Source organism: Marmota marmota, unplaced genomic scaffold, assembly GCF_001458135.2.
Source record: "Marmota marmota marmota unplaced genomic scaffold, marMar, whole genome shotgun sequence".
Taxonomy (NCBI): domain Eukaryota; kingdom Metazoa; phylum Chordata; class Mammalia; order Rodentia; family Sciuridae; genus Marmota; species Marmota marmota.
In genome coordinates, this window is record NW_026000001.1 from 3,828,104 (window position 1) to 3,854,799 (window position 26,696).

Consider the following 26,696-nt stretch of genomic DNA (forward strand, 5'->3'; position numbering starts at 1 on the left):
CGATGGCCGTGTGGTACAGCGGCGTGAGGCCGTAGCTGTCCTTGTAGTCGGGGGAGGCCCCGAGCTCCAGGAGGGTCTGGAAAAGGCCCAGGTGCGGTCAGTGCGTCCCACGCCTTCTGCGCAGGGCGAAAGTGTCCGAGAGCAGGGACCAGCCTCCCGCGGGCCAGTGGACAGGGCCCGCGTTCCCGCAGCCAGGGTCTGGTCCAGCCGCAAGGGAACGGGTAGGCGTCTCCCTGCCTGCAGCCCACCTGCCTGGGGACAGAGAGGTCACGGTCCTCAACACACAGGGCAGGGGAGGGAGGCCTGGCGGTCAGTGGGGGCACTGAGAAGATGAGGGCTGGGTGTCCAAGACAATGGTCACCACAGCTGACCTGGGGTGGCCTCCAGCACAAGGAGCAGCCCTCCCCTGCCCCTGCGCCCCCCTGCCCTCCGCCACGCACAGGGAGAGCAAGGGAGGGGCTTCTGGGGCCTCTAAAGGGGCAAGACCCACCCACTCCCTGGCACCCGCTGGGCGCCCTTCTCTGTGGAGGAGCTGCCACCTCTGTCCTGGGCAGCGGTGTCCTGAGGGTCAGAGGGCCTCCAGGGAAGGCTGCGCTGGACTATGTGACCTAGAACAGGACGCGTGACCTCAGTGAGCCCCGAGGGCAGTGAGCCACCGGCAGTGTCTGGAAGCCTGCAGGAGGGGGCAGCTGAGAGGACACTCGTGGGAGGCTGCGGGAGAAGCCCCAGCCCCAGGGTCAGCGGCAGGGCCGACCGTGTCCCTCTCCCCAGGGCTCTGATGGAGAATGGGCCGCGGGCACCTGGGTTCTCTCCTGTGGGGTGGGGCACCGGAGGACGACAGGGCACAGCACACCCCGCCTGGCTCCCCACGCCCCGTGGCGGGCCGAGCGAGGGCTCAATGTCCACTGGGTGGTGGCCCTCACAGGGACGTTGGCTTTCGGTCCTGTCTCATGGGTTACAAACACAGCCCTAAAAGGGCAGGGCCAAGAGGGGAGGGCAGGAGGCCTGGACACCGCTGTTGTCCCAGGGGACGGGAGCTGCAGTCCTCGGGTGGCCCCTGTGGGGAGGCCACGGGGCAGCCACAGGGCCCACACAGGGTGGCCCCCAGACAGGCCTGAGTACCTTCAGGGCGGCTTGGTTCCGGGTGCGGGCGGCCTTGTGCAGGGCGGTCATCCCGTCTCTGGCGCGAAAGTCCAGGTGAGCCCCGCCATTCCTGAGAGCTTTGATGACCTCCGTGGAGCCGTCCAGCTGGGCCGCCAGGGTCAGGGGAGTCTCTGCGGGACCCGGACACACACACTTTAGTGCCCACACGTGGGCAAGGCCAGGGAGCCCCAAGCCCAGCCTTGCTCCAGCGCCTGGAACTTGGGGACTTGAAGAACGGACCCCAGGTGTCACGCCCAGCCCCTGGCCAGCCTCAGGTCCAGCAGTCAGGTGGCCCAGGCAGCCCTGGGCCCAGACAGTGACAGCGACGAGGCCCCAGGCAGCCATCCAGCTGGGCAGAGGGGCCCTCACCCCTGGCAATTCCAGGCTGCACCGGGTGGGGCAGAAGCCCGGGAGGAGGGTGAGGTCTGCCCACCTGGGACAAGAGTTGCCAAGGGTCCCCACCTTCCAGATGGCCCGTGGCTCAGTGCCTGTGGGGACACATCTGTCACTCCCCATCCTCCTCACACGCCCTCTGCTGAGAAGATGCACCGCCGTGGTTAATGCAACATGGGGAAAGGGCAGGGCTCGCGGACACCGCGGGCTCCTGTGACCCAGAAAGCCCACAGCCAAGAGCCGCTGTCTTCGGGCAGCTGGAGGCAGACCCCCCACCCAGTCCCCTGGCCCTCGTCCTGAGACAGTCTATTCTGAACCCTGCGTTCATTGATGCAGGAGGGTCCCTCTGTCCTGCCTGCGTCTCTCACCCTCCAGCCACAGCTCGGCTGCCTGCGGCTTCCTGGTGGGTGCCACACCCCGCCCAGCGCCCGGGCTCTGCAGACCACCCCCAGCTAACGGTGACGCACACACCCACACCCTGGCTCCTGACGGAACGGCTGGCTCCCCACTCCCCATCACGCGCGAGGTCCCAGGAGGGCCACCGTGCACGTCTCTGACGCGTAGCCATGGGGGGGGGGTTCTTAGCTTTAAAGAAAAACAGGAAGTTTCCGGGACACCTAAGGGACTTCAGTGACCTGGGATGTTGCCTGCATAGGCCTGGCCTGGCGAGGGGTGTGCAGGACCCGGCCAGCTGGGAAGGGGGCTCTGTGTGTGCAGGACAGCCCTGACCTCCGCTGGCTGCTGCCGCTCCTGTGGCCTCCCAGGTGGGCGCGGGGCATCTGGAGGCTTCTGGGAGGCCCTTCCTTGGAGCTGGTGGGCGAGGGCCAGGTGGGTCCTGGAAGGACGTGAAAGGACTGGGTGGCCTGAAGGACTTAGTGAGTGTGTCCACCTGAGCTTGGGGCCAGACGGGCCCTTGGGACAGGTAGGGCTTCTCCTGTGTCTGGCTGAGGGCACTGTCCTGTCAAAAGCGGACGGTCCAATCTAGGGGAGGTCTCACGCGGTGCTGTCCGAGGACAGCCTTGTTCTGTACTTGAGGACACGGTCTCGGAGCCCTCCCAGGTCACGTCAAGGCCAGGATGGAGCCACAGGGACGGCTCCACCCACAGGCCCCCGGGGCCCCGTCAGACAGTGCTGGGCACAACACTGAGCCCAACAAGCAGGGTAGGGAGGACCGTCCCCAGGTGGAAGGAACAGGACTGTGGGTGACACCCTGCCGTCAAGCACTGAAGGTTCTAGAAGCCTCCTCAAATGACATTCCAGACTGGCCACACTCAGCTCTGGCCAGACCCCCCTGGCCTGGTCAGCAGAGCGCCATGTGGCCCTGGCTTAGGCGGCACATTTGCAGAGGGGATGTCCAGTGAGCGGATGTCCAGTGAGGCTCCACGTTTGGGGCCGATGGACGAACCCCAGGAAGACGCTGGCCAATCAGCTGTGAGCTGCAGCATCGTGGGGCTGCAGGGTCTCACGCTGGGGACACGCCATGGCTCTCTAATGAGTGTGGCAACCTCGAGGCTCTGCCACTCGAGGCTCTGCCACTCGAGGCTCTGCCACATGAGGCTCTGCCACACGTGGCTCTGCCACTCGAGGCTCTGCCACACGAGGCTCTGCCACACGAGGCTCTGCCACACGTGGCTCTGCCACCCGAGGCTCTGCCACTCGAGGCTCTGCCACACGAGGCTCTGCCACACGTGGCTCGGCCACTCGAGGCTCTGCCACACGTGGCTCTGCCACTCGAGGCTCTGCCACTCGAGGCTCTGCCACACGAGGCTCTGCCACTCGAGGCTCTGCCACACGTGGCTCTGCCACTCGCGGCTCTGCCACACGAGGCTCTGCCAGCGCTCCTGGGTTTTCACGTGCTGCAGTCGCTACGTCTTAACCTCGTATCTGACGCTCACTACGGAACCCTCAGGAGCGACTCCGTCCCCCTCCACGTGGACAGGGGAGAAGGATCTGCAATGTTGGGAGATGACCTTGAAGACCCGCATGCTTCCAGGGTCCAGGCACGTCCAGGGCGTGCTTCAAAGGCACCAGCGGGCAGTGGGCCCCACAGCACAGCCAGAGGGCAGCCATGGCCTCGGTCTTGGCAGGACTGGAGTGAGGTGGGCAGCTGGGCAGCTGGGCAGGGAGAGAGAGGGCTCAGAACAGCCTCCAGCAGGCGCCAAGCAGGGGCTGGGGGCGGGAGCCCCCTGTGTGTCCCATGAGCAGCCAAGGGATGAGGAAGCAGGGGCCAGAGACCCCACAGCCACACCAGGCAGCCGCCGTGGCCTAATGACAGGGAGGGACCCCGGCTGGGGAGCAGGATGTGGGGGCGACTGGTGTGTTCCAAACACAGGGAACCGTGTGGCAGGGCATCCCCAGTGTTGGGTCAGCTGACCCGACCAGCCAGGGACTGGAAATGCCAAAGCAATGCGACCGTTAGAATAACGGGATCGTGGACCTCAGAACAGAGCAGCCGGGGCACACGCCGGGCGGCCTGAGGCGTCCAGGCAGCCCAGACACAAGGCCACGTCCACGGGAGATGCACGGCTCCTGCAAATGCTGCACCCGGCACAGAGGGCGCCGAGCACCCTGGGGTCTGGGCGCCTGTGCAGACCTGGGACAGTTCCTGGGGGCAGCCGAAGTAGCCACAGGAGAGAACGTCCCTGGGCCACTGGCCACTAAGCCGTCAGAGAATCAGTGACGCCAGAGCAGGCGCCCGCAGGAACTCAGCTCTGCCGGGCCGCTGCACCTTGGGGAGGCGCTGACCCGCCCGCGAGGGTGGCTTTGGGTCGGGTCCCTTCCACAGAGCGCGGCAGGGAAGGGCGAGAAACCAGGCGCCTTTCAGGGAGATCCCACAGCAGCCACCCCCCAAAGGAGGGCGAGGTCGACTCAGAGGTGGGACCCGCCAACGCCTGCCCCCTCAGAACAACAGGTCACGGTGATCGTCCCCAGCCTCGGTGCCTCTGGCCGTCCTCAAACCTGTCGAGGCCATCGTGACCCAGGAAGCTCTGGGAAGCTGTCCAGGTACGGGAGCCACGCAGAGGCGATGGCGGAGGGCACCGGGCAGAGTGGGAAACGAGGAAATGCGGATGGAGCGTGGGCTCAGGAACAGCAAGCAGCTGCTGCCGGCTCTGACGGGCGGCCACGGCACCAGCCTGAGGTCGGGGAGTGCTGGGGAGCTGGTGCCGGGGAGTGGGGTCCCGGGGAATGGGGTGCTGGGGAGCAGGGTGCTGGGGAGTGGGGTGCTGGGGAGTGGGGTGCTGGGGAGCTGGGTCCCGGGAAGCAGGGTCCCGGGGGCGGGGTGCCGGGGAGCGGGGTGCCAGCAGGAGACTCTGCTCTGTCCGTGGGATCCTGTGGTTAAAAGCTGTTCTGAAAGTGAGTCTATTTCAGAAAACCTCAAGGCTCTTCCTCGGGTGACGGTGTAGTGGGAAGGAGCTGCTGCTCAGCCTTAGGGGAGATGTTGAGGAAAGGTGCCAAGTCCTGTGTCCAGGGTGGACTGAGAACCCATCAGACCCGGCAGAAGGAAAGCACACCCCCAATGAAGAGGTGGGTGGAGACCCCCCTCGCCTGGCACTGGGGCACCTCCCCAGTGGAAATCCACAGGAGCCCGGGGAAGGACGCTCCATCCTGTGTCACCAGGGCTGTGAATTAAAATGACACACACTACACAGTCAGAGGGCCACGTTGGAAACACGGACAGCCCCGGGTGCTGGTGAGGGGTGGGGCAGGGCACGCGCTGTCCTCGCTGGCAGTGGGTCGGATGGCACAGTCCCCGAGGCACAGGCCAGTGACGGTGCCCGAGGTGTTGCCCCACGTGAGGTGACAGTGAACGTGGACGGTGGCTTTATTCAGGGCTTACCAGGCCACTGTGCCCGACCTGTTCCGTGGGTGGCTGGAGGAGACCCTGGTGCACACAGGCACAAATCCCAGGGCACACGGCAGGCACCAAGAGCGAGCCCCAACTAACCCGGGTCCGTCACCAGGATGACACCCCACACCCGCGCCAGCACCAGGCGTCCATATGGGACACAGGACGGGCCACCTGGGTGCTGTCCACACTTCCTGCTGGATTTCCCACAAACCCAAAGCTGGTGCTGAGCCCGACCCCAGCTCGCTCCCGAGGACCGGCCCGCGCCTTGGCCTGGCCTCCCCCACCTGCCCATCTCGCTGTTGGCGCGTCTTGTCTTATGTGGGCGTGTCCCCTTCCTGAGTCACCGTGCTCCCTCCCAAGCCCAGCAGGTGTGACCAAGAACACTCCTGAAATAACTGGACGCGGTCCCCGGGCTCTCACTTGAAAACAGGGCCCCTTTAATCAGGAACCGCACTGACACGCCAGTGTCCCCCGTGCTCCCTGCAGGCCGGGAGCCAGTTACTTGGTGATCTTGAGGATCCTTCATTTGCAAGAGTGATCTGTGTCCCCTCAAGTCCCACCCACGCGCCCAGTGCTGTTCTTCACGCAGAATTAAAAACAGTGATTCATCCAGGGCCCCGGGGGCAGGGGGACGAGGACGTCAGGCACACATCCAGCCGGGCCCCTGTGTCTCCGCGCCAGGAAGCGTCCTGGGATCCACAGTCTGCGAAGCCTTCTAATTGGGCCGTGCGGGAGTGGGCAGGGGCTCCCAGGGCTGGCCACAGCGACGCGCGGGTGGAGCGGGGCCTCTCAGCAGGACGAGGAGCAGCTGGGCTCCCCGGCAGCCTGGCAGGCATCAGAGCGTCGCCGCTGGAGAGCCGTTTAGCAGCTGGACGTCACACGCGCGCTGCGGACCAGGCAGTGCTCTGAGGAACCCGCTGCAGTGGACATTCACCCCGGGGTCTGTCCCCATGGAGACAGGCAGCGTCGGAGGTGCTCGTCCCCAGCGCAGTCGGCAAAGCCCTTCACAGCAAGGAGGCAGCTGCACCCTCGGGCTGGGCCTGGTGACAGTCACATCGACCACGGGCAGCAGGCAGCGGCTGGTCACACGCGGCTAGGCTGTCACTGACGGGTCATTCTCCTGGGACTTAATTATCTCTGGCGCGTCCCTCCATCCAGAAAAGCTGCTTCCCCTGACTCGGGGATGGCGGCCAGGCCCGGGCACTGTGGCATTTTGTGGTCTCGGGAAGGAAGCCGTTGGTGCCTTGTCCCCAACAGGAGCTGGACCTGCTGCCCCAGCCAGGACCACGGCCTGTCCAGCCGGCATGACAGGAGGAGTCAGGCCCTGGGGGTAGAGCCAAAGCTGCCCCGTCCTCGTGGTGACAGGAGACTGCCGTGGCTCCTGCTGCTGTGACACGGTCCCAGGCCCAGGCCGTTCCCTGGCTGCACATTGCCGCTCACAGCCCTGGAGGTGGGGGCCCAAGGTGTGGGAGGCCTGTGTCCTGGTCCCCAGCCCCTTCTTCACGCCTGGTGGTCGGGCAGGAGCAGGGCCTTCAGGCTAGCACCAGGGTCACCCAGGAAGCCAGGACACGTGGTCACCTCCCAAAGCCAGCCCTGTCTCTCTCCATGGCCAGAACAGACAGGAAACGGCATCTGCTGAGACTTAGTGGATGCTGATGACAACTGGGAACCTCTATAAACCCTGCAGGTGGCCCAGACCTGCAGGCTGGACCCAGAGCACTCGTCCCGGGCTCCTGTTTTCCTGCCTTATAGAGAAGACCACGGGATTTAGGAGAGGAGGAGACTGAAGTTCAGAGAGGCTCAGTGACCTGGTCTGCGCACAGCTGTTTGCAGAGACACTGGGGCTGAAGGCGGCTCTCCGTGACGCTCTCCAGGGCCTGGTGCTGAGCTGGCTTCTGGGGCTCAGGACATGGTCCTGGGCTACTGCAGCCCTGGAGGGCAGCATCCGCCACCTGCAGGTGTAGGTTTCAGGTGAAGCCGCATCAGGCGCACAGTGTGGGCGGGCAAGCCGTGAGGCCTGGCTTGGCTCCCGGGAGAGCATGAGAGCGCGAGTGCTCGTCTCCCTTCCAGCGTCTTGTGACTGGGTGTGCTGCGTGCTACGTCCCAGAACTGCCACAGGTCAGCTGTCCCCGAGGACGTCCCGCGGGTGCCACAGACGGTGTCCCTGAGGACGTCCAGGTGCTCTCTCCTCACCGCCCTCCTGGCCCTTCGTCTTCTGGCTCCAAGCCCTGGCTCCTCCCCAGAGTGGGGGCTCCCCTTTGGGGCTCCGAGAGTCCAGTTTTGCCTCTAGAGGCTCCTCCTGCCCCGTCACTGCTGACCGCGCCCCACGAGCCCCTGCACGCGGCGTCCACTGCAGCTTCACCCACGGCCACCAACCGTCGCCCTCCCCAGGAGAGGGGGACCAAGGGTGTGCATCTGGCACAGGGGGACCCAGGACACGGGGAGGCCACCCAGGACAGGGGAGGTCACCCAGCACAGAGGAGGGCACCCAGGACAGGGGAGGGCACCCAGCACCCAAGGAGTAGAGAGATGGAGCCCGGGGGGGGGAGGGAACCTGGGCGTTCGCTGCTGCAGAGAAGCCAGCACCCAGGAGCAGCGCCGAGGGCCTGGCCCGGGACACTCCCATGGAGGACACCCACGCGGCGGAGGGCAGTGGCGGTTGCCAAGGGTTGTGCCGGGGGAGGGATGAACAAGGGGCACAGGGGATCCTCGGGGACCAGAGTACCCCGCACCGCACTGTCACGGCGGCACCAGGACAAGGGTCTGGACCCCCAGCATGTGCTGCCCCAGCGAGCCCTGGAGTGAGGCAGAGGGCCCTGTGGCCCAGAGGTGGCCGGTGGCCTGGCATTCTGAGCCCTGGGTCAACCCTGTGTTGCCAAGAAAGGTCACTCACTGTGCCCAGTGCCAGGGCAGGAACCGGGCGGTTCACACGAGAGCTCTCTCGCCGGGTCCCGTCTTCTCTGCATGGAAACCCCATTCCTTCACACAGCGGGGGACGGGGGCGTTCACGGCCACCGAGGAGCACTGAAGCCCCCAGGAGGGAAACCCGTGGGAGGCCACCTCTGCGACTCCCCGAGAGCCCCTGCTGCGATGGCTTTTAACACTGGAGACGGCCATTTCTGTCCCCACCAAACCCAGAGCACACCCAAGCCCCCCTTCTGGGCCACGCTAACTGTGGGGTGAGCAGGTGCAGGCCCGCTGCCCTCCCGCCTGCCCGCTGCTCTGGAGCCCCCCGCTGCTGGCCGGAGCCCAGAGGCTCTCTGTGGGGGGCTCAGCAGGGATCAGGCAGAAGAGGAGCGTCTGTGTCCCCCACCCCGGGGTCTGCTCTTTCTCCCCGACCAGCCGGGCTGTCGTCATGGGGACACAGCGGCCCCTCAGCCCCTCGGGGTTGGTCCCAGGACCCAGGGGCACCCAATCCACAGGTGCTCAGCTCCTTATAACAGTCGGTGTTTGTGCAGAGAACCCAGGTGCCTGCTCCCATGCAGCCAAGTCACCTGGGGCTACTCGTGGCACCGACCCCACATCAAGACGTGCGGACAGCTGTCCACTGTACTGTTAGGGAGTACTGACCAGCAGGACACTACACCTTCAGTCCAATGCAATGTTTGTCAAGTACCTTCAGCCCCAGCAGGTGGCCCTGAGGACGTGGACCAGAGAGGGGTGACTGAAGGTGACACTCCCTGCGTCGGCTGCTCAGGGCTCCCAGGTCATTGCGGCTCCCTGCTGGGGACACACCGGCCCTGCTTCTGTCTGGACTGTGCCTCCATCGCACTGGGGGGAACCTGCTCATGGTCCCCAGGGACCTCAGCTCGAGGGGCCCAACCCGCGACTGCAGTGTTAACCCCGGGCAGGGCCAAGAGAAGCGGCCGCGCCCACCTGCTCAGGAGTTCAGTCTCTGTTCTCAGAAGTCCGTGTCCAGGTCTGGCCTGGACAACAGCCACTTCAAAAGCCTTAAAGCCCAGGAGACCCAACACCAGGGAAGGAAGCCTGGGGGAGCCCAGCTCACAGAGGTCGGTGCCGGGAACAGGGGGGCCGTCCACGTGCAGCTGGACCCCTGTTGCCGACCAGGGCAAGCTGAGGAAGCTGGCCCCTGCCAGGCCCAGTGCCCCATGGAGTCCAGCCATGAGGAGCCCAGGATGGACAGGTGAGCTGCCCCCTCCACACCAGTGGAGCCACGCCCGAAGCTCAGCCCTGGAGAGGATCCAACAAGAGACACCCGGCCGGCCGGCGGTCATTGGCAAACGTCCCTGAGGGCCCCAGTTCCCGCTCAGGAATCCGCCGTCCATCTCTTCCTACAGCCTGGAAGCCACATCTCACTGTGTCCCCGGGCCACTGTGGGGACCTCCGAGCCCTCTCCACTCTCCACAGCCACCTCGTCACGGCCTGCCAACGTCAGCTGACGTCCACGGGCTCAGGGCTCCCCCTCTGGGGATCGTGTCCCCCACTCCAGGGGACGCTGGGCAACATGGCAAGGCACTTTTGGTGTCTCAACTGGGGGTGGTCATTCAAATCCAGTGGGTCAAGGCCAGGGTGCTGCTGGACACCCTCTGGCGCTCAGGACAGAACCCACAGCCAAGCCGGGTCCAGACCAGAGGTCAACAGACCCAGGCTGGGAAAGCAGCCCTCGGACTCTCCAGAGCCTCCGCCCAGTTCTCCAGAAATGCTTGAGGCCCACGGGCCTTGAACTCGGGTGTCCAACAGGGGAGCAGGACGTCTGTGGGCACCAGGGCCAGGAGGCCCACACCAGAGGGGCACACACGCAGCTGGTGACGTCACCCCCGGGGCAGGCCGCCCGCAACAGCTCCGAGTGCGGGTGTCTCCGCCCACCCACTCGCTCGTCCACTGTCACGACCAGGCATTTCCTGCTGCCCACACCACACCAGAGGCCAGGACAAGCTCAGCCCCAAGGCCGGGAAGTCGGAGGGGCAAGGACACACTCCCAGTGTCCAGGCGAGACCAGGGACGACGCAGCCTGTGTCACCTGGACCCACCTCCAGTCTCGAGGTCGTGGAAATTGGGATCCAACCCTCGGTCCAGCAGCTTGGCCAGCTTCTCCACCGCCCGATGCTGAGTGTGGTCCATGAACTTCTTCAGATTGGCCTGGGGAGAAGAGGAACAAAACAGAAACGTCTTTGTAAGAAGACGTCCCCTCACAGCAGGGGACGCTCTCCCCGGGGTGACTGGTCTCTTCTGCACAGGGCCACCGTGCCCAGGGCTCACTAAGTAGCGGAACCACAGAGCCAAGCCCAGGGTGCAGGTGGCCCACGCCGCCGTCCAGGCCCAGCTGAGTGTTGGAAGATCCCTGTGGAGCCGTGGCCATCCGGCACCACCATCTGAAGGCTTCACCCGAGGGAGCCTGGGCCCCCTGCAACGGTACAGGCCTGGGGAGGTGACCGGGTCACAGGGCAGAGTCCTGGCAAACGGGACAAGCATCCTTACGAAAGAGACTCCAGGGAGCTCCCTGTCCCTTCCACAGGTGGGCAGGCAGCCAGGGCTGCAGGACTGAACCTTGAGGTGCCCCAGGCACACGTCCCTGGCACCCTGACTCGGACACCAGTCCCCAGGGCCCCAGAGACGTGAGAGGCCGTGAGTCAGCCAGGGCTCTGACAGCGTGGGACACGCCACGCCCTACAGAGGCCAAGCTCCTTCACTGTTGAGGACCAAATGCCAGGGACACTTCCAAACGCCACCGCTCCTGGCACCTGCCCAGACCCCCGACCCCCCTGACCAGGGCTGAGGCTCTACTCTGAAGAGCGGCTGCACCGCACAGAAACAGGGCGGCCACTAGCTCAGGCCAGTCCCCTTCCAGGTCAGCAGGGGCCCAGGGGCAGGACAGCTCGCTGGGCCCCAGGTGAAGGGAGGCGTCCCCTCCTCACGAGGTCAGCAGGGTCACTGGCCCTGCCTGGGTGGGACGGCCCTTGCCCATGCCTGGCAGCCTGCTCTGTCGGAGAGCCATGGCTTCCGTGCCTCAGCGGACAGCCTGGCTGCTGGGTCCCCTCTGCAGGATGGGGACCCTGCTGACGGGGCCAGCGCTTATCCCGACACACACAGGAGGGAGCAGTGGTGGTCTCCACCTGACACCCTGTTCCCTCGGCCTCTGCCACAGCTGGACCCACCTGGAGGCCTCTGCACATCCCAGGACTAGGACACATGCCCCCAACCTGGGATGCCCCCCGACGCCCAGTGTCATCACGGTCTCCTCGGCTCCGTACCAATCAACACTTCAGTTCAAAACGCACTGACCCCCACAGGCCAGAGGGTGACGGGATAAACCAGAGGGACAGAGACCCAGGGGAGGGGCCGGCACCCGGTCCGGGGAACTCCAGGGCCCAGCAGGGAACGTTCCAGAGGCCAAGCATCTGTGCTGTGCCAGAGGGTGGGTGGCAGGGCATCGAGGTCGACAGGAACATGCCCAAGGACAGGGAGCCAGGTGGAAGGGCAGCCACTGCACATCTGGACAATTTAAGCAGGAAAGGGGAACCGGCCGACAGATCAGAGTCCCTGGATCCCCTGATGGAAATGGGGCGCAAACAGAAGCAAAGCGCTGCTCCCCCTCCGCGCCTCAGGCCCCGGCCTCCAGCACCAGGCAGCCTCCCGGGCTCCCACGGCATGCTGACAAGGAGCAGTGTCCACGGTGCCAACGTGGCGTCTGACCAGCTGAGCAGCCCCTGGTCCCAGGAACCCACTGTCACTCAGCCAGGGACTGGGCCCTCAGGTAACCAGCTCCTTCTTTCCCTGCTGCTCACCTGGAAGTCCCCCCTGGTGTCTACCCATTGACCCAGGCTGACAGCACTCAGCACAACCCCTTCCCTCCCCCACGCTGCACGCCAGACCCTCTTCCTCAGGGCTGCCCCTCCTGAGCCTCCATGGACCACCTGGGGCTTTGCTCTGCTTCCTGGTGGCCGGGTCTCTGGCAGCCACCCCCCACCCCAGCCCTGCTCACCACGCGGGGTGCCAGCGGGTGCCCAGGAATAGCAGAGGGTATGAGTGAGGGGTCCCCTACCTTGGTGTGGAGCTTGGCCAGCTGCTTCTCGTCCAGATCGGGCTGCTTGTACACGCGCTTCTTGTATCGAAACTGCACAGACAGAGGAAGACAGTGCGCCCTTGTCACGGCCCCCAGAGGCACGCGGCCCTGGCTGCCGTCTCCCTGCGCACGGGACTTCAGTGCCCAGAGCTCAATACAGTGCTGCCCAGGTGCTGCGGAGCCCACAGTGTCCTGAGCCAGCTCTCCCTGACCAGGCCCTGGGCACCCCAGCAGATGTGGGCGCTGCCTCAAAGCCTGGCCTGTCTTCCCGCCTTTGGGGGATTGGGCACCCACAGCTGCCAAGAAAGGGGCACACCCACAAGGTGGGCTCCAAAACCCAGGCTGCGCGGGGTCTGAAGAAAGAGGCCCCGGGGTCCCCAGGACACAGGGGGGACCTGCTGGCCTGCACCGGGACTTCCGTCCCGGCACTAGATTCCTCGTGACGGACGTCCTGGTGTCCCGGACACCTGTGAAACCTTCCCTGGTCCCCGTCTTCACCAGCACCTGGTCCACACCTCCCAGTCCCTGACGGGGTCCCAGGTGACTCACGGCTACTGCCATGGGCCTGACGCGGGTGGCCCAAGGGGTTCCACCCAGTGGGCACTTGTTCTAGCAAAGAACACACAGGAGGCCACCACAGCGTGTCAGCAGGAGGGTCAGCTCCCAAGGGGGACATGTGTTCCTAGGTCCACACACACCCACAGCTGCGGCTGTGCGGGCTCAGAACCCTGAGTCCCTCTCCTGCTGTGTTCTCGACCTTTGCTCAGCAGCCAACCAGCAGGGGCTGGGCCCAGCGTGGTCTCGGCTCTTCACCTGGGGGGATGGTGGCTGGGGAGAAAGAGGCCTCCGTGTCAGCAAGGACCTCATGACAGAGCAATGTGGGCACTGGCAGGGAGCCAGTCACCCAGGTGCCACTGTGGCAAGGGACGCCTCCTCTGAGCCTCAGCCAACGGACAGTCGCTGCTAACAACCGTGATGTCCTGGCTAGGATCCAAGGCTCAGAGAGGCTGGGTGAGTAGCCCAAGGTGGCCCAGCTTCTGTGACTGGGGCCACGTGGAAAGCAGGCTTCTAGGTCTCCCCGCCTCTCCCTCGGTTTCACTGTGGTCACGGAAAGATCGGCCCCTGGGCGGAACTGTACTGATCCACGGTACCTGGCCCATGTCCCTCCTCATGACAGACCTGGACATTCTGAAGACGCCCCTCTCACAGGATGGCCCGGGGAGGGCAGCAGCTGAGCGCTGGGCCTTGAGCAGGCATCCTGGCCCTCGCCCCCAGGCCCTCGCCCCCTGGCCCTGTCCTGCTCCCCACACGTCCACATTAACAGGCGTTAAACCTCAGCCTCGGGGTCCTGAGGGAACCCAGGGACGTCAGTACCCATCCCTCAGAGTCACGGCTCTCCAATGGCGGGAGCGTCGTGGAACCTGCTGGACAGCTCGGGTACCGGCTGCAGCTCACACACGGCCCTGGCGCCCAGCAGGCTGACAGCCGCCGACAGCCACACGCTGACCAGCATAGGGAGGCCGCCCCGACTGGCCGCGTGTGTGCTGCTGGGAACCCTGGACAGGAACTCAGGGTGCCGCAGGTGGGGCCAGGGGCAGGCCGGGGCTGTGCTGCCGCCACTCAGGAGCCGCAGGAAGGAGGCCATGCTTCTGGTCACAGCAGGACAGCCACTGTCCACCTCTTGACCACGACAGGGAGACTGGACCACGAGCCTGATACAGCAGCAATATTAGGTCTTTGGCCCCAGTTCCCAGCACGGCTACCCACATACCCGGCTACCCACATACCTGGCTACTCCCATACCTGGCTACCCACATACCTGGCTACCCATATGCCCGGGGCCTCCCGAGTGACAAGATCCCTGTGGTCATGCTAATGGGATGACTCCCGACCCACAGCAGCAGGACGGCACTGGTGGCCCAGAAGGCCCAGTGGGCTGGGGGGTGGACTCCCAGCCGCAGCCCTGACCTGGGGGGCGGGGGCTGGATGGAGCCCTCCCGCTCAGCACCGCCTCTGAAGGTCACTTCCACAGGTCCCTAAGCCACGGGGCTTGGAGAGCTCCTGACTGGCAAAAATGTCCCCTGCTGAGAGGTGGCACACCCGGCTCCTGGGGGACAGGAGCTGCGGAGCTCGGGGCCCTTCCAGACCCGGCCCGGGTCCCGTCCACCGCTGGCCATCTGCGTCCTTCCTAATGAACCCTGGCTTCCTGAGGTCTGCAGGCCACTCCAGCTCATGGGTGAGCCCAAGAGGACGTCCTGGGACCCCGAGGCAGGGCCACACCTGCCAGCAGTGTGGGAGCTGGGGACCCGACCCCCGTGGCTGGCCCTGAGCCAGATTGACCACTGGGCACCAGCTGTTGTCTGGAGGTGGGGCAGCCAAGAAGCCGTGCAGGTGGGTGCAGGGGAGAAAAGCCCAAGCGCTCAAGCCGCCAGGGGCCACCTTGCATCCCAGGACGCAGGGGTCCTGGACACCAGCTTGGATGGACCAAAGCTCGTTCCAGAGACTCCTCCCCGAGGAGTTCAGTACAGTGACCAGCTGCCCCAGTTCCCAGCACAGTGGGCAGCCTCGAGATCCCAGGCTACCTTCCCACCTGAGGCCAGCCCCGAGAACAGCAGGCTGGCAGCCCACTAAGGTGACGTCCCCACCCAACCCCAGCGGGTGGCCCGGTGGCCCGCATGCCCAGGTACCTCCAGGGAGGGGACGCCGGGGCCCACGGGCTGTGGGTACTCGCGCAGCAGCCTCTCCTCGTCCAGGAACTTGCCGTGACGCCCGTTGCTGGCCGGCTGGAACAGCCCATAGTTGAGGACGTCCTTCAGCCCCTGGTTCAACGTGCAAAGGATCCGCTGCTTGGCCACCCACACTGTGGCGTCCGGGTTGAAGCGAATGCACTTCTGCGGGGGGAGAGAGACACCTGGTCAGGGGCAGGGGAGCCCACGGTCACCCCAGAGGTCGGACACCCCAGCTCTGTGCAAACGCAGGAGGGAAAGGCCAAGGCAGGCGCTGGCCTCCACCTGGACTCAGCCTGGCGCCACCTGCAGGGCTCCACTGGGACCCCCGGCCTCGGGCAGCACGTGGAGAAACACAGATGGCCACCCTGCCCCCCCACGGCGTCCACTCATGTCCTGCTGTTCTGGGGGAAGCGCCAGGGAATCACAGCTCGAGAATATGGTCCCTCTGCATTTGCGGGGCTTGGCTTCAAATCCCACAAAAAACGCCGAATCCAAAGTTGCCCACGGCCCTCCCATAGCGTGGCGCAGCACTGGGGTGCCCACTGCTCCCCTCCCTGCCTGGCGTGCCTCCACGCCCTCCTGGGTTGTCCCATCATTGACCGTGTGACACAGCGGCGGTGGAAACAGTTGTTACGTTGTATCCTTCAGGGACTCAGGACAAGGAAACGACCCACACATCTTCAGTGCGACTGTGTCCCCAAGTCCTTCCAACCTGGGGTTGTGTCGTCCACGCCCGCGGAGCCCAGGGTGTGAGAGCTGCCCTGTGACCTGCGAGGATGGCTCCTGGAGTTCAGACGCAGGTGACCCTGTGTCACGGCTTCCCCGTGGGATGCCAGGGACGCGAGGTCTCTTGCCGCCCGCGCTGACTGGGGGCAGAAACGTGGTACACGTGGCCCTGCAGGAGGCGCCGTCAGGTGGGAGGCCAAACTGTGGCCTCCAGAGCTGGAGTCCCGACAGGGCCGCCAGACCCCACCCTTCAGAAACGTCCACAGCACAGGACAGGGACACGGTGGCTTGGTCACATTCCCAGCGCCTTCTGGGAGAGCCGCCCAGACTCCTGTTGAGCACACACCACCCTCTGCGCAGCCACCAGCGGGTGAGCCTGGCTTTCTCCCTGGGAAAAGCACCAGAGAAAGGAGTTGGGCTGCCCCTGCGCTGGGGCCCCTCCCTGCAGGGACTCCGTGTGCCGGTGCCAAGGACGCAAGAGGCCAGGCGGGGCGGCCGTCTGGCGCGGGAGCCTTGGCTGAGCGCTCGGGCTGCGAAAAGACACGGCTGCCGTCAACAGTGACAGCGCTCCCACAGCCAGCAGGACCTCCCGGCTCCAGGACAGGACGCCCCGATGCTCTCCGTCCTCCTTCAGTGTCAGAGGCTGCATTGAGGGTGGCCCTCAAAACGCCCCGGGTCACGAGGCCATGCACTGCTCCTTCCAGCCAGAAGACAGCGGGCCGTGTGCCCCGCACCCGTCACCCCTGAGTGAGAACCCTCTGGAAACCCGGCCTATTGAAGGAGTGACCAGAAGTGGCCAGCTGGGGACCCCGATGACCCGACTCAGGAGTCGCTGCTGACCTCGGGCTCCAGCAGCACAGGCCTCAAGCCAAGGTCCCTCGAGTGGTGGTATCGGCAGGCCTGGGCGGAGGAGGGGGCCACAGTGACGGGCCGGGTGAATGGTGCCCCTCAAAGCAAGGGCTGACCTCCTCCCCCTGAGCGTGATCTGTGTGGAAATGGGGCCTCTGAGCAGGGGATCAAGTTCAGGTGTGAGGTTGTGATGGATGAGGTGGCCCCAGCAAGGACTGTGTCCTCACAGAAAGGGGCCCTGGACACCGTGGCAGGTGCACCGTGAGGAGGCCATGAGGACAGACGGACAGAGTGGGAGACGGCTCCTACAGGCCAGAGTGCCAACGACGGCCAGCGAGCCCCCAGGGGTGGAGGAGAGCTGGGGGCCGAGGACCCTCGCACCCACAGGAACCAGCCCTGCCCATACTTTGTCCCTGAGCTTCCAGCCTCAGGAGTGGGACAGCCCAGCACGTGCTTGGCCAGGGTGTCCCAGACTGACCAGCATGTAACCCACCTGCTGCTGACCAGCAAAAAGCAACAGCACAGCACGTCTCCGTGAGGCCACTGGCCAAGCGCCCCAGCTCCTGGGCACCCCCTTAGCAGAGTTGCCGCTGTTCACACCTGGATCAAAGCCCAGGAGACTCTCGGGTGGCCCCACTTCCCGTGTCCACCCACCACCGCTGATGCAGCCATAAACCAGCTCCAGGGACACCTGACACAGCACGGGGGTGACACTGTAGAATGAATGAGTGCGGGCCAGGAGCCGGCCCAGGCCACTACCTGCAGTGGGGAAGGACACGTCCTCAACTGTCCCGAGACGGAAAGGAAAAGGAAGCCCCCAGACAGGCTCCCTGGGAACCAGAGGACGAGCTCCTGGGAGAGCAGGTGCTGCTGCCCGGTAGGGCCCGACCAGAGGGCTGCCTGGGACGCACAGGACACGTGGGTCAGGACGGAAATTCCTGGGGGAACCTCCAGATGGTGGTGATGTTGGTGACGGTGGTGATGATCATGAGGGTGGTGAGGATGATACTGGTAATGGTGGTAATGGTGATGGTGGTGGTGGTGGTGGTGGTGATCATGGAGATGGTGATGGTGATGGTGAGGATGGTGCTGATGGTGATGACGGTGATGGTGATGGTGATGGTGGTGACCTGACAGTGATGGTGGTGAGGATGGTGATGATCAAGATGATGGTGCTGATGGTGGGGATGGTGAGGATGGTGGTGATGGTGATGGTGATGACAGTAATGGTGGTGACATGACAGTGATGGTGCTGATGGTGAGGATGGTGAGGATGGTGGTGGTGATGACAGAGATGGTGATGGTGGTGACCTGATAGTGATGGTGGTGAGGACAGTGACGATTTTCGTGATGGCAACAGTAGAGGTAATGAGAATAATGGTGATGGCGAGACCATGATGATACTGAACATTTACAAGATTGAAGTCAGGACTGGAACAAGCTCTGGCGTGAGCAGGTAGCGCGGAGCCTGTAAGGAAGCAGACACACAGAGGATGTGCTGACCATGACCTCTACTCCAGGTCATCGCACACCTGATGTCCTAACACCAGCCTCCAAGTGAGTAACTCAAGACTCAGTCACCCACTGGTGACACCCAAGCCTAACTCCTGGGCCACCCCAGGCCCCCATCTCCTATGCCCAGTGTGGGCACCAGGGCCAGCACCTGCTCCCAAGACCAGGAGGGGCTCCCTGCCCGTGCTGCCTGGACTGCCTGTCAGTCGAGGTTAACCTGCAGCCTCCAGAGCAGCAGTCCCTGTGTCCCAATGGCCACCACCCTTCCTCACCCGCATACCAGCAGCCCCTGCACTGGCTCACCTGAGTCCCCTGTACCCAGTCACCCTCACCGCCACTCTCCCCAGCACCCCTCCCCCGAAGGCTCCAGCCTCCATGACCCAGGGAGAGGCTGGCCTTGGCCTCAGTCTTGGGCTCTGTCCTGCCTGCAAACGCTCCTCCCTGCTCTCACCCTGCCACACACACACACAAACAAAAAAGAAACTTACACACACAGAAACCTACATACACAGACACACACCAGCACACAGAGGTACCCACAAACACACCCAGAAGCCAACACATACCCACAGCCCCCAAAACATATATAAATACCAACACAACACACCCATCCATGACACAGAAACCAACACGTGTGTGCATACATGCACACACACTCACAAGCACACATACTCACACATACACACATACACACTCACATGCACTCACACGCACACACACTCTTTCATACACACTCTCTCACACTCGAACTCTTATACAAACTCACACACACTTACACACACTCACACACACACACACACACACTCACACACTCACACAAACTCCAGCTCACTGCTGGGTGCTGTAGGTCTGAGGCCCTGGGCTCTGTGCCTCTAGCTGACTGCCCTGTCCCCTGCTCCCCTGCTGGAGGAGGCCACTCCTACTTTCCCCTGGCCAGGCCCCCTCCTGGCCTCCCACAGGACACACTGAGCACCCTCCTGGGGGCTTGGCTGATGCAGCCGCCTGTGGACATGGGCCAAGCTCACGGTGACTCCCAGCCTCTCCACTGCGAGGCTCCTCCACTAGGGGGCAGCACCACCCTGGATTTGCCTGGGAAGGTTCTTCCACGCCTCCTCCTGACGGGCAGCAGGCAGGACCTGGGTCTCTGACGGATCTGGGGGTTCCCTGTGCTCAGTGGCCCAGGCTCACCGACACCTCCGGTGTGGCATGGTGTGCGGTGAGGTACAGAACACCTGGGAGAGGGGTCAGGAAGCTCAGGACCCAGCCCGGGGCTCCTCACTCCCCCGCAGCGGGCAGGGCGCACACCCAAGGCCCGGGCAGTGGCTGGGGTGTGGTGGGGCTGCCACAGCCGGGTGGAATAGGGCTGGGGGCAACATCAGCCCATGCTAAGGCACACAGCCCCCAGCCAAGGAAGCTCCCGGATTCCCGCAGGGCAGCTCAGTTCGGTGTCCCCAGGCCCGCACCCCAGAGGGGCCTCACCCACGCGGGTGCAGAATGCCAAGGCTTCTGGGGGACACGCCTCTCCCCCGGCTCTCTCCCTGTCTGGAGCCCATTCCACTGCTCCTCATCCAGCCTGAGCCACCCTGGGACAAGGTGACCTTTCCTTTGGTCACCATACCTGACACTGGTAAACAGCGCTGGCATTAAGCCATGTCGGAGGGACATTCCCAGGATGGAATACGGGTGGGTGGGGGGTAACCCAGGGTGGAGAAAGGCCCAAATTCACTACCCTGGGGATGTGGGGCCGTCACTCAAGGAAGCAGCACGTGGAACAGGGCTGCCCCAGAGCCCGCAGGCCTGCGCGCCCCCGCCAGGCCCACCATGCTGCCCGACAGAGAAACGCCAGCTCACGGTCAAGGTCAAATGGGAATGAAGAGAATACGGGAAGCTCACGCTCGCGCTTGGCCAGCGCGGCTCGGGGAGGTTCTACAGATGGAGCAGGAGCTGAGAACACCAGTCAACGGAGACAGCAGGCCCCGGGGACGGGCAGGGGCAGCTGCCGGCCCGGACCTCCCTGGAGCTCAGGGCCCTGGACACAAAGGTCCCAGCCTGGGCAGGCCTCCCCTGCTGGGCACGGCCGAGGACTCACAGGGCGCTGACGCCCAAGGGCCAGGCCTGCGGGTCTTGTAGGTCTGTGTCCTGCTTTGTGGTAGCTGCTTGGGCCACCACAACGAAGCCCCACACCTGGGCCCTTGCGACAGACACTGTCCCTCATCCTGGGGGCTGGAAGTACGGTACGGGACCAAGGTGTGGCGGGCTGGGCCCTCCCAAGGCCTCAGCGCATCTGCTCCCTGCATCCTCAGTGGGCCTTTGGGTGGCTGTGTCCTGACGGTGGTCTTCTGAGGACCCCAGGCAGACCAGGCTGGATCACTGTGATGACCTCCAATTACCTCCTGAACGACCTCACTTCAAAACAGCCCTGTGCCGAGGTCCTGCGTTGGGCCATCCAGGCACCACATCACTGGATAGCCAAGGCCATAGAGCCTGTGTCCATGACGGGGCTCGGCGGACTGGACACCCACTCACGTAAATGAGGCAGGTCACAGCCCCTGTGGCTTCAGGACCTGCACCGCTAGTGTGGAAGAGTGCTGGGGGTTGGCGGCTTCCGGGACTCGGCCGTTTGACTTGCAGCTACAGGGCTCAACTATTTCACGGACGAGCTAAATTGCTTTCCAAGTGTGTTTGGGGCCCTGTGTGACGGAGACGGGGACAATGGTCATTTTCTAAGATGGTACTGAAGGCGAGGGAGTGTCTAGACAAAGCCCGAAAGGACACTAAAGATTATGCCGCCAAATACGTCCTCTTGCAGAGGGCCACCTGCACAGGTCCCGCCGACGCAGGCTGGATCACACCCAGACCTTCCAGCATCCGCCCCCATCCGTCTGCTAATGCACGGTCCTCGGTGAGACCTGAATCCACCCATCTTGACTCCCACCCAAGGAGCCCAGCAGAGGCCAAAAGGACGGGAACAAGCCTCCGGGGAGCCCCCAGCACACCCCGTTCTGCATACAGAGCCGGAGATGGTCCCTGGCAGGAATGACGCGCCCGGTCACTGCACCCAGAGCACCTTGGGCCTTGGCACGCTGTGGGAGAAAGGTGGTCCCGAGCACCCAGGCCTCACACTCAGTGCCGCCCACACCCAAAACTCCCTCTGGGTCACAGCCTAAGCCAGCACTGGTTCCCTCTTGACGCGTTTCTGAAGAGGATGAGCCTGGCCCGGGCCGTGGCTAGGTGTGTGTAGGATGTCTGCCTTGCACGTCCTCGCACTCTGAAGCACAGCCCACACCAAGGCCACCCCAAAGGGTAACGGGCCATTTGCGAGTGCAACTGTCCACGTGAAATAACGCTGCTGTGGACAAAGCCCCACCAGACCAGCATCTGTGGCTGCAAACCCCAAAGCTGGAGCTTAAGCCAGAGGACCCCAAGATCCAGGAGCCAGGCTGGTGTCTGTGTGTGTGTGGACACTAATACAGGAAGGCCTGGCCCTGGCTCCCTGTGCCATTAGGAGGGAATTTCAGAGGGCACCAGCCTGATAGCAGCCACTCGAGGCTCTGGTGACAGGGAGGCAAACGTCTCCGGGGGGTGGCCAAGGGGCCACGTCACCGACGGCTATTGTCAACAGGAGACTAAACAGCACTGCTCAGGGCCTGCCAGGCCTCCTGTGTGCCCGCAGGTGGTTCTGTCCTCTTCAGCAGCCAGGGTCTCAGGCAGGACCTGCAAAGCAGAGAGTCAGAGGCCGGCCGAGGCCAGCTTAGAAGCTACCACCTGTGACAGGCAGGGTGACGGGCAGGCTGGGGAGACCATTACATGGTCCTGAGGGCAAACCCAATGCGTGAACCGTGAGGAGGAGCGCCCACTGCCCACTGTCCTCCTGGAGGAGGGAGTCGCACCCCATACCCAAGGAGGAACCCCAGACCCGGCTGTTCCCAGGCCTGATCTTGGGCAGAGAGCCTGGAGGCCTAGGCGGCCTCTCCAGGGACACGGCGGTCACCCGCCATGTGGCAGAGGTGCAGCAGAGAACCCTAACACCAGCGGAAAGGGTGAACGTGCTTTCTGGTCTTCTGAAGATGGTAGCTGTGAGGGCAGAGTCCTCCCAGCCTTTGCCATGTGCCCCTCAGAGGAGAGCAACTGCAGGACCCAGGCTCGCCATCCCTCGGTGCCTCCCACTGCAGCCCCAGGGCCGCCCCGGGCTTCACACCTTCATGACTCACCAACCCCCTGATGAAGGCTGCGAAGTGCCACCCCGGCACTGAAGCCCAGCGAGGGGCACTCAGTGCAGCCTCCCAGAGGAGACGAGGTGGCAGTGGGGCAAGGGGACTCTCTTTGCCTTTAGCAGCCAATTAATGAACCACAAAGAGAAGTAGTTTCTATGCCTTTCCTGCCTCCCAAAGGTGATCTAAGTGTGTCCTAAAAGGGACGTGGCAGGGTGGCTCTAAGTAGAGACCAAAGACCCTAACCACATATTTCTGCAATGCCAAGGGCAGAGGCCCAGGTGGATGATGTGTGGATGGTGGGTGGATGGGTGGGTGGATGTATGGATGGTGGGTGGATGGGTGGGTGGGTAGGTGGATGTGTGGATGGCTGGATGGGTGGATGAATGGGTGGGTAGATGGACGGATGGGTGAATGGATGGAAAGGTGAATGTGTGGGTGGATGGATAGGTGGATGGGCGGATGGATGGATGGATGTGTGGATGGATGGATGGATGGTGGGTGGATTTGTGGATGTGTGGATGGTGGGTGGATGGGTGGGGGATATGTGGATGGCTGGATGGGTGGATGAATGGGTGGGTGGACGGATGGATGGCGGATGAGTGGTTGGCTAGGTAGATAGGTGGGTGGATGGGAGCATTGGTGCATGGGTGGATGGGTGAGTGGATGGGTGGGTGGATGGGTGAATAGGAGGGTGGATGGATGGATGGGTGGATGGATAGGTAGATGGGTGGATGGGTTGGTGGATGGGTAAGTGGGTGGATGGGTGGGTTGATGGATAAATGCATGGATGGATAGGTCAATGAATAGGTGGGATGGGTGCATGGATGGGTAGATAGATGTGTGAAAGAGTAGATGGATGGATGGATGGATAAATGGATGGGTGGATGGGTGGATGGATAGGTGAATGGGTGACTGAATGGATGGAAGGGTGGATGGGTGGATGGATGGGTGAATAGGTGGCTGAATGGATGGAAGGATGGATGGGTACATGGATAGATAGATGGGAGGATAGGTGGGTGGATGGATAAATGGATGGATGGATAGGTGAATGGATGGGTGGGGTGGGTACATGGAGGGGTAGATAGATGGGTAGAAGTGTAGATGGATGGATGGATAAACAGATGAGTGGATGGGTGGAGGGATAGATGGATGGGTGGGTGGATAGGTGGGGGAGGGATAGGAGAGTGGACAGGGTGAGTGGGTAGATGTATGATGGATGGCGATGGGAGGCTAACATCAATAAAGATTGATTTCAAATGATGATGCCGAGTGAACAAAGCCGAGTCCTGACAATGCCCCCGTGTTCTCCTTGTCCTGCTCCAGTGCATCGCTCTGTGGTGACAGTGACACATTTAAAAGGAGAAGAATCACTCACACTGAAGTCTGCATGGTGTTTGTCTCTGAGGGGAGGGACTGGGAATCGGGATGAGGAAGACTTTGACTTTATCTACCACGTTTCCTCTTGTCATTAAAAATGGCAAAGTGCTCTTAACTATTAATTGTGTCTAATAAATACACTGGTGTTCATAACGTTTTTTATGTCTTTCTATGTTTTTAATTTTATATTTAATAAAAACAGCACAGATTTCAAAGAGCTGAGGCATTCTGGAGCCTTCTGAGGACCTGCCTCCCTGTCAGAGGGGCCTGATTTTGGGCCATGGACTCGGGTCTCTGGAGGACCGGCCTCGGTGCTATCACTTCTGCAGAGTCCTGTTGATGACTTTTCTCTTAAGGCAGAAGATTGGCTCCAACAAGGTCAAATTCACGTCTTTCTAATTAAGTCTTTAGTCCCCATTGAATGTCCTACTGGCTGACAAATGAGCGGGAGGAGTCCACTGGGGGGCAGGTGACCTGGTCAGCGGGCAGATGCAGAGGACGGACACTTCCTGAAACATTAGTTTTACATCTCGGTATTGACCTGGCCACGGGACGACAAGGGAGGCTGTTGTGTGACAGGATTCAAGCAGTTAAGGAACACGTTGGGCACAGATGAGAGGGGACAGGCTTGTTTCCACAGGGAGCTGGAAGTCTACAGGGCGTGGCGCAGGCTCAGTCCACACGCGAACAACTGCCCTCGCAGGAGCCAGAAGGGGAGGCACAGGCAGAGACCTGAGGTCGGGGCCGGCAGGGAATGCAGCCCGGCTGCTCAGGGTGCTGGCTCCCCGGGGGTGGGATGCCACTCTAAGGGTGACGGGGTCATGGCCCACTTACTCGTGACTTCTCTAAAGCCCACCGAATGGCCCCTTCCCAAGGGTGAACTGTGAATCATACTGAGTTCTTTTTAAAGAAAGAAAACTTCTTTTTGGTCCCGGCTGAGAGACTGCAAAGACACAGGCAACGAGTTTAAAACTCACGGATAGGAGTCCTGGCCAAGGACGCTGCAGGTCTGACCTCGCCCACTCCCCGTCAGGAGCCTGCCCACGGGCTCCACCTTGTCCTGCGCCCCAGTCCTGGCCTCGATCGCCACCCCGCTGTGGGCAGGAGCCTCCTACCTGCCCTCCTCCTCCGTCCTCCCCACAGAGAAGCTAAGACGCCCCCCACACACCCAAGGAGTCACCAGCTCTGAACCAAACCTAAGGTCCCACTGAGCCAGGCCGCCATGCCACGGGCTCACTGTCCCTCCTCCCCCCACAGAGCGATGGTGTCGGGCACCCACTCGCCCTCCCGCCAGACGTTCACTGTCCTTCACTGTCCCCAGGCAAACACACACAGAAGCTGTGGAGAGGGACGCTGACCAAGCCGTCCCCCAGCACCCCCTGTGGAGCCACAAAGGAGGAGCAGGTGTAGAAGCCACCAAGGCCTGCAGGGAGCCGACAGCGGGGGCACGAGGCGCTCCCACGCAGGCAGGACATGGGGTGGCTGCCCCAGAAGCACGACCCTGGCGCTCAGGCAAACCACCAGCGCTGGACCGGGGGACTGAAGGGGGAGTCTGGCGCTGCCCTGGGGGCCGAGGAGCAGGGGGAGGGGTCGGGCCGGGTGGGACACAGGGTTCTGTGCCAGCAGGAGAGAGCGGCCTGGGGAGGGGCTGGGAAGGGCGAGCACAGGGTAGAGAAGGTCCTCACAGCCCCCAGGGGACACAACCCGACTGGCCATTAGGGGGAAGAGCTCCTAGTCAAAACAAGAGGGGAAGGAGCTGGATAGATGTGACCATGTGACGGGACAGGTCCACGGCTGCAGGACGGAACTGGGAGGGAGGACTCCCTGCACACAGGCACGAGGGACTCTTCCTCGGCCGACGGAAACACTCTAGGCCTGAGGGTGAGGCCGCCCAGCTCGGCAAACCCAAGTCGCTCACTCTTTGCTTTTGTTTTTCAGGGTAACCACTGGCTGAGAGCAGGCCCAGCAGGGAGGAGGGAGGCCAGGCAGGGAGGCCAGGCAGGGAGAAGACAGGCCAGGCAGGGAGAAGAGAGGCCAGGCAGGGAGGAGGGAGGTCCAGGCAGGGAGGAGGAAGGCCCAGGCAGGAGGAGGGAGGCCAGGCAGTGCTGCCCAACTTCAGCTTGGGGGCGAAGGTGAAGGTGTCCAGGAAGAACAGAGTGTGGTCCTCTCCGGAGAAGCACCTTGTACAGAAGAGGTGGCCATGGAGGTCCTGGGTCAGGCACAGAGATAGGCCCAGTCTGCCTGCTGCCAGGTGACCTGGGAGGCCCCCCGTGCTGCACAGCGGAAGGTCAGCACACACAGAGGACGTGCGCACAGGCAACCGACCGCAGCCCACTTCCTTGGCAATCCAGGATGAAATGCTGCACGGACAGAGGACAGGCCCCCGTGGCTGCCCACGCTGCCCGTTTCCCAGAAGCGTGGACTTCAAGAAGCCCATCCCCCACCTGAATAAGATCCCAAATCAGACCCCAGCCAGGCAGCGCTCAAATAGAGCTTTCAAGGCCACAGACCACCTGTGAGCCCCTTCCCACATGGCCCTTGCACAAGGGGTCAGCAGTCAGGCCCTGGTTCTACTGGACGGGACGTGGGCCCAAAGGCTGCCACGACAGGTCCTCCTCATACTCAAAAGCACAGGAACTGAATGCGGAAAGCTGCAGACTCATCATGTGCCTGAGACACACGGACCAGGAGGGATGGAGGGCCTGAGGGGAGGGACCGCCCTGGGAGCTCTAGTTGGACCCTCTGGGAAAGCACAAGGTCAAGGCTGCTCTGGAGTCAAACTGTTGGCAGCTCCATTCAGAAGCTTGTGATAGATCAGGGTGTCTCACCAGCTGGGGGGGGAGGGGGACGGGATGGGAGAGAGAGTGGGGGAGGCTGGG

General features: G+C 63.2%; 1 protein-coding gene across 1 annotated transcript in view; it reads right to left on the reverse strand.

The window, feature by feature from the left end:
• The window catches only part of LOC125618060 (SH3 and multiple ankyrin repeat domains protein 3-like), a 65,749-nt gene that overhangs the window by 2,551 nt on the left and 36,502 nt on the right, over positions 1–26,696 (reverse strand). The window contains exons 3-7 of the mRNA XM_048807615.1: positions 15,098–15,301; positions 12,390–12,461; positions 10,378–10,486; positions 1,123–1,274; positions 1–76 (exon numbers count right to left, since the gene is read on the reverse strand). Of these exons, the coding sequence (XP_048663572.1) occupies positions 1–76; positions 1,123–1,274; positions 10,378–10,486; positions 12,390–12,461; positions 15,098–15,301 (613 nt within the window). The remainder of the gene's footprint in view (positions 77–1,122; positions 1,275–10,377; positions 10,487–12,389; positions 12,462–15,097; positions 15,302–26,696) is intronic.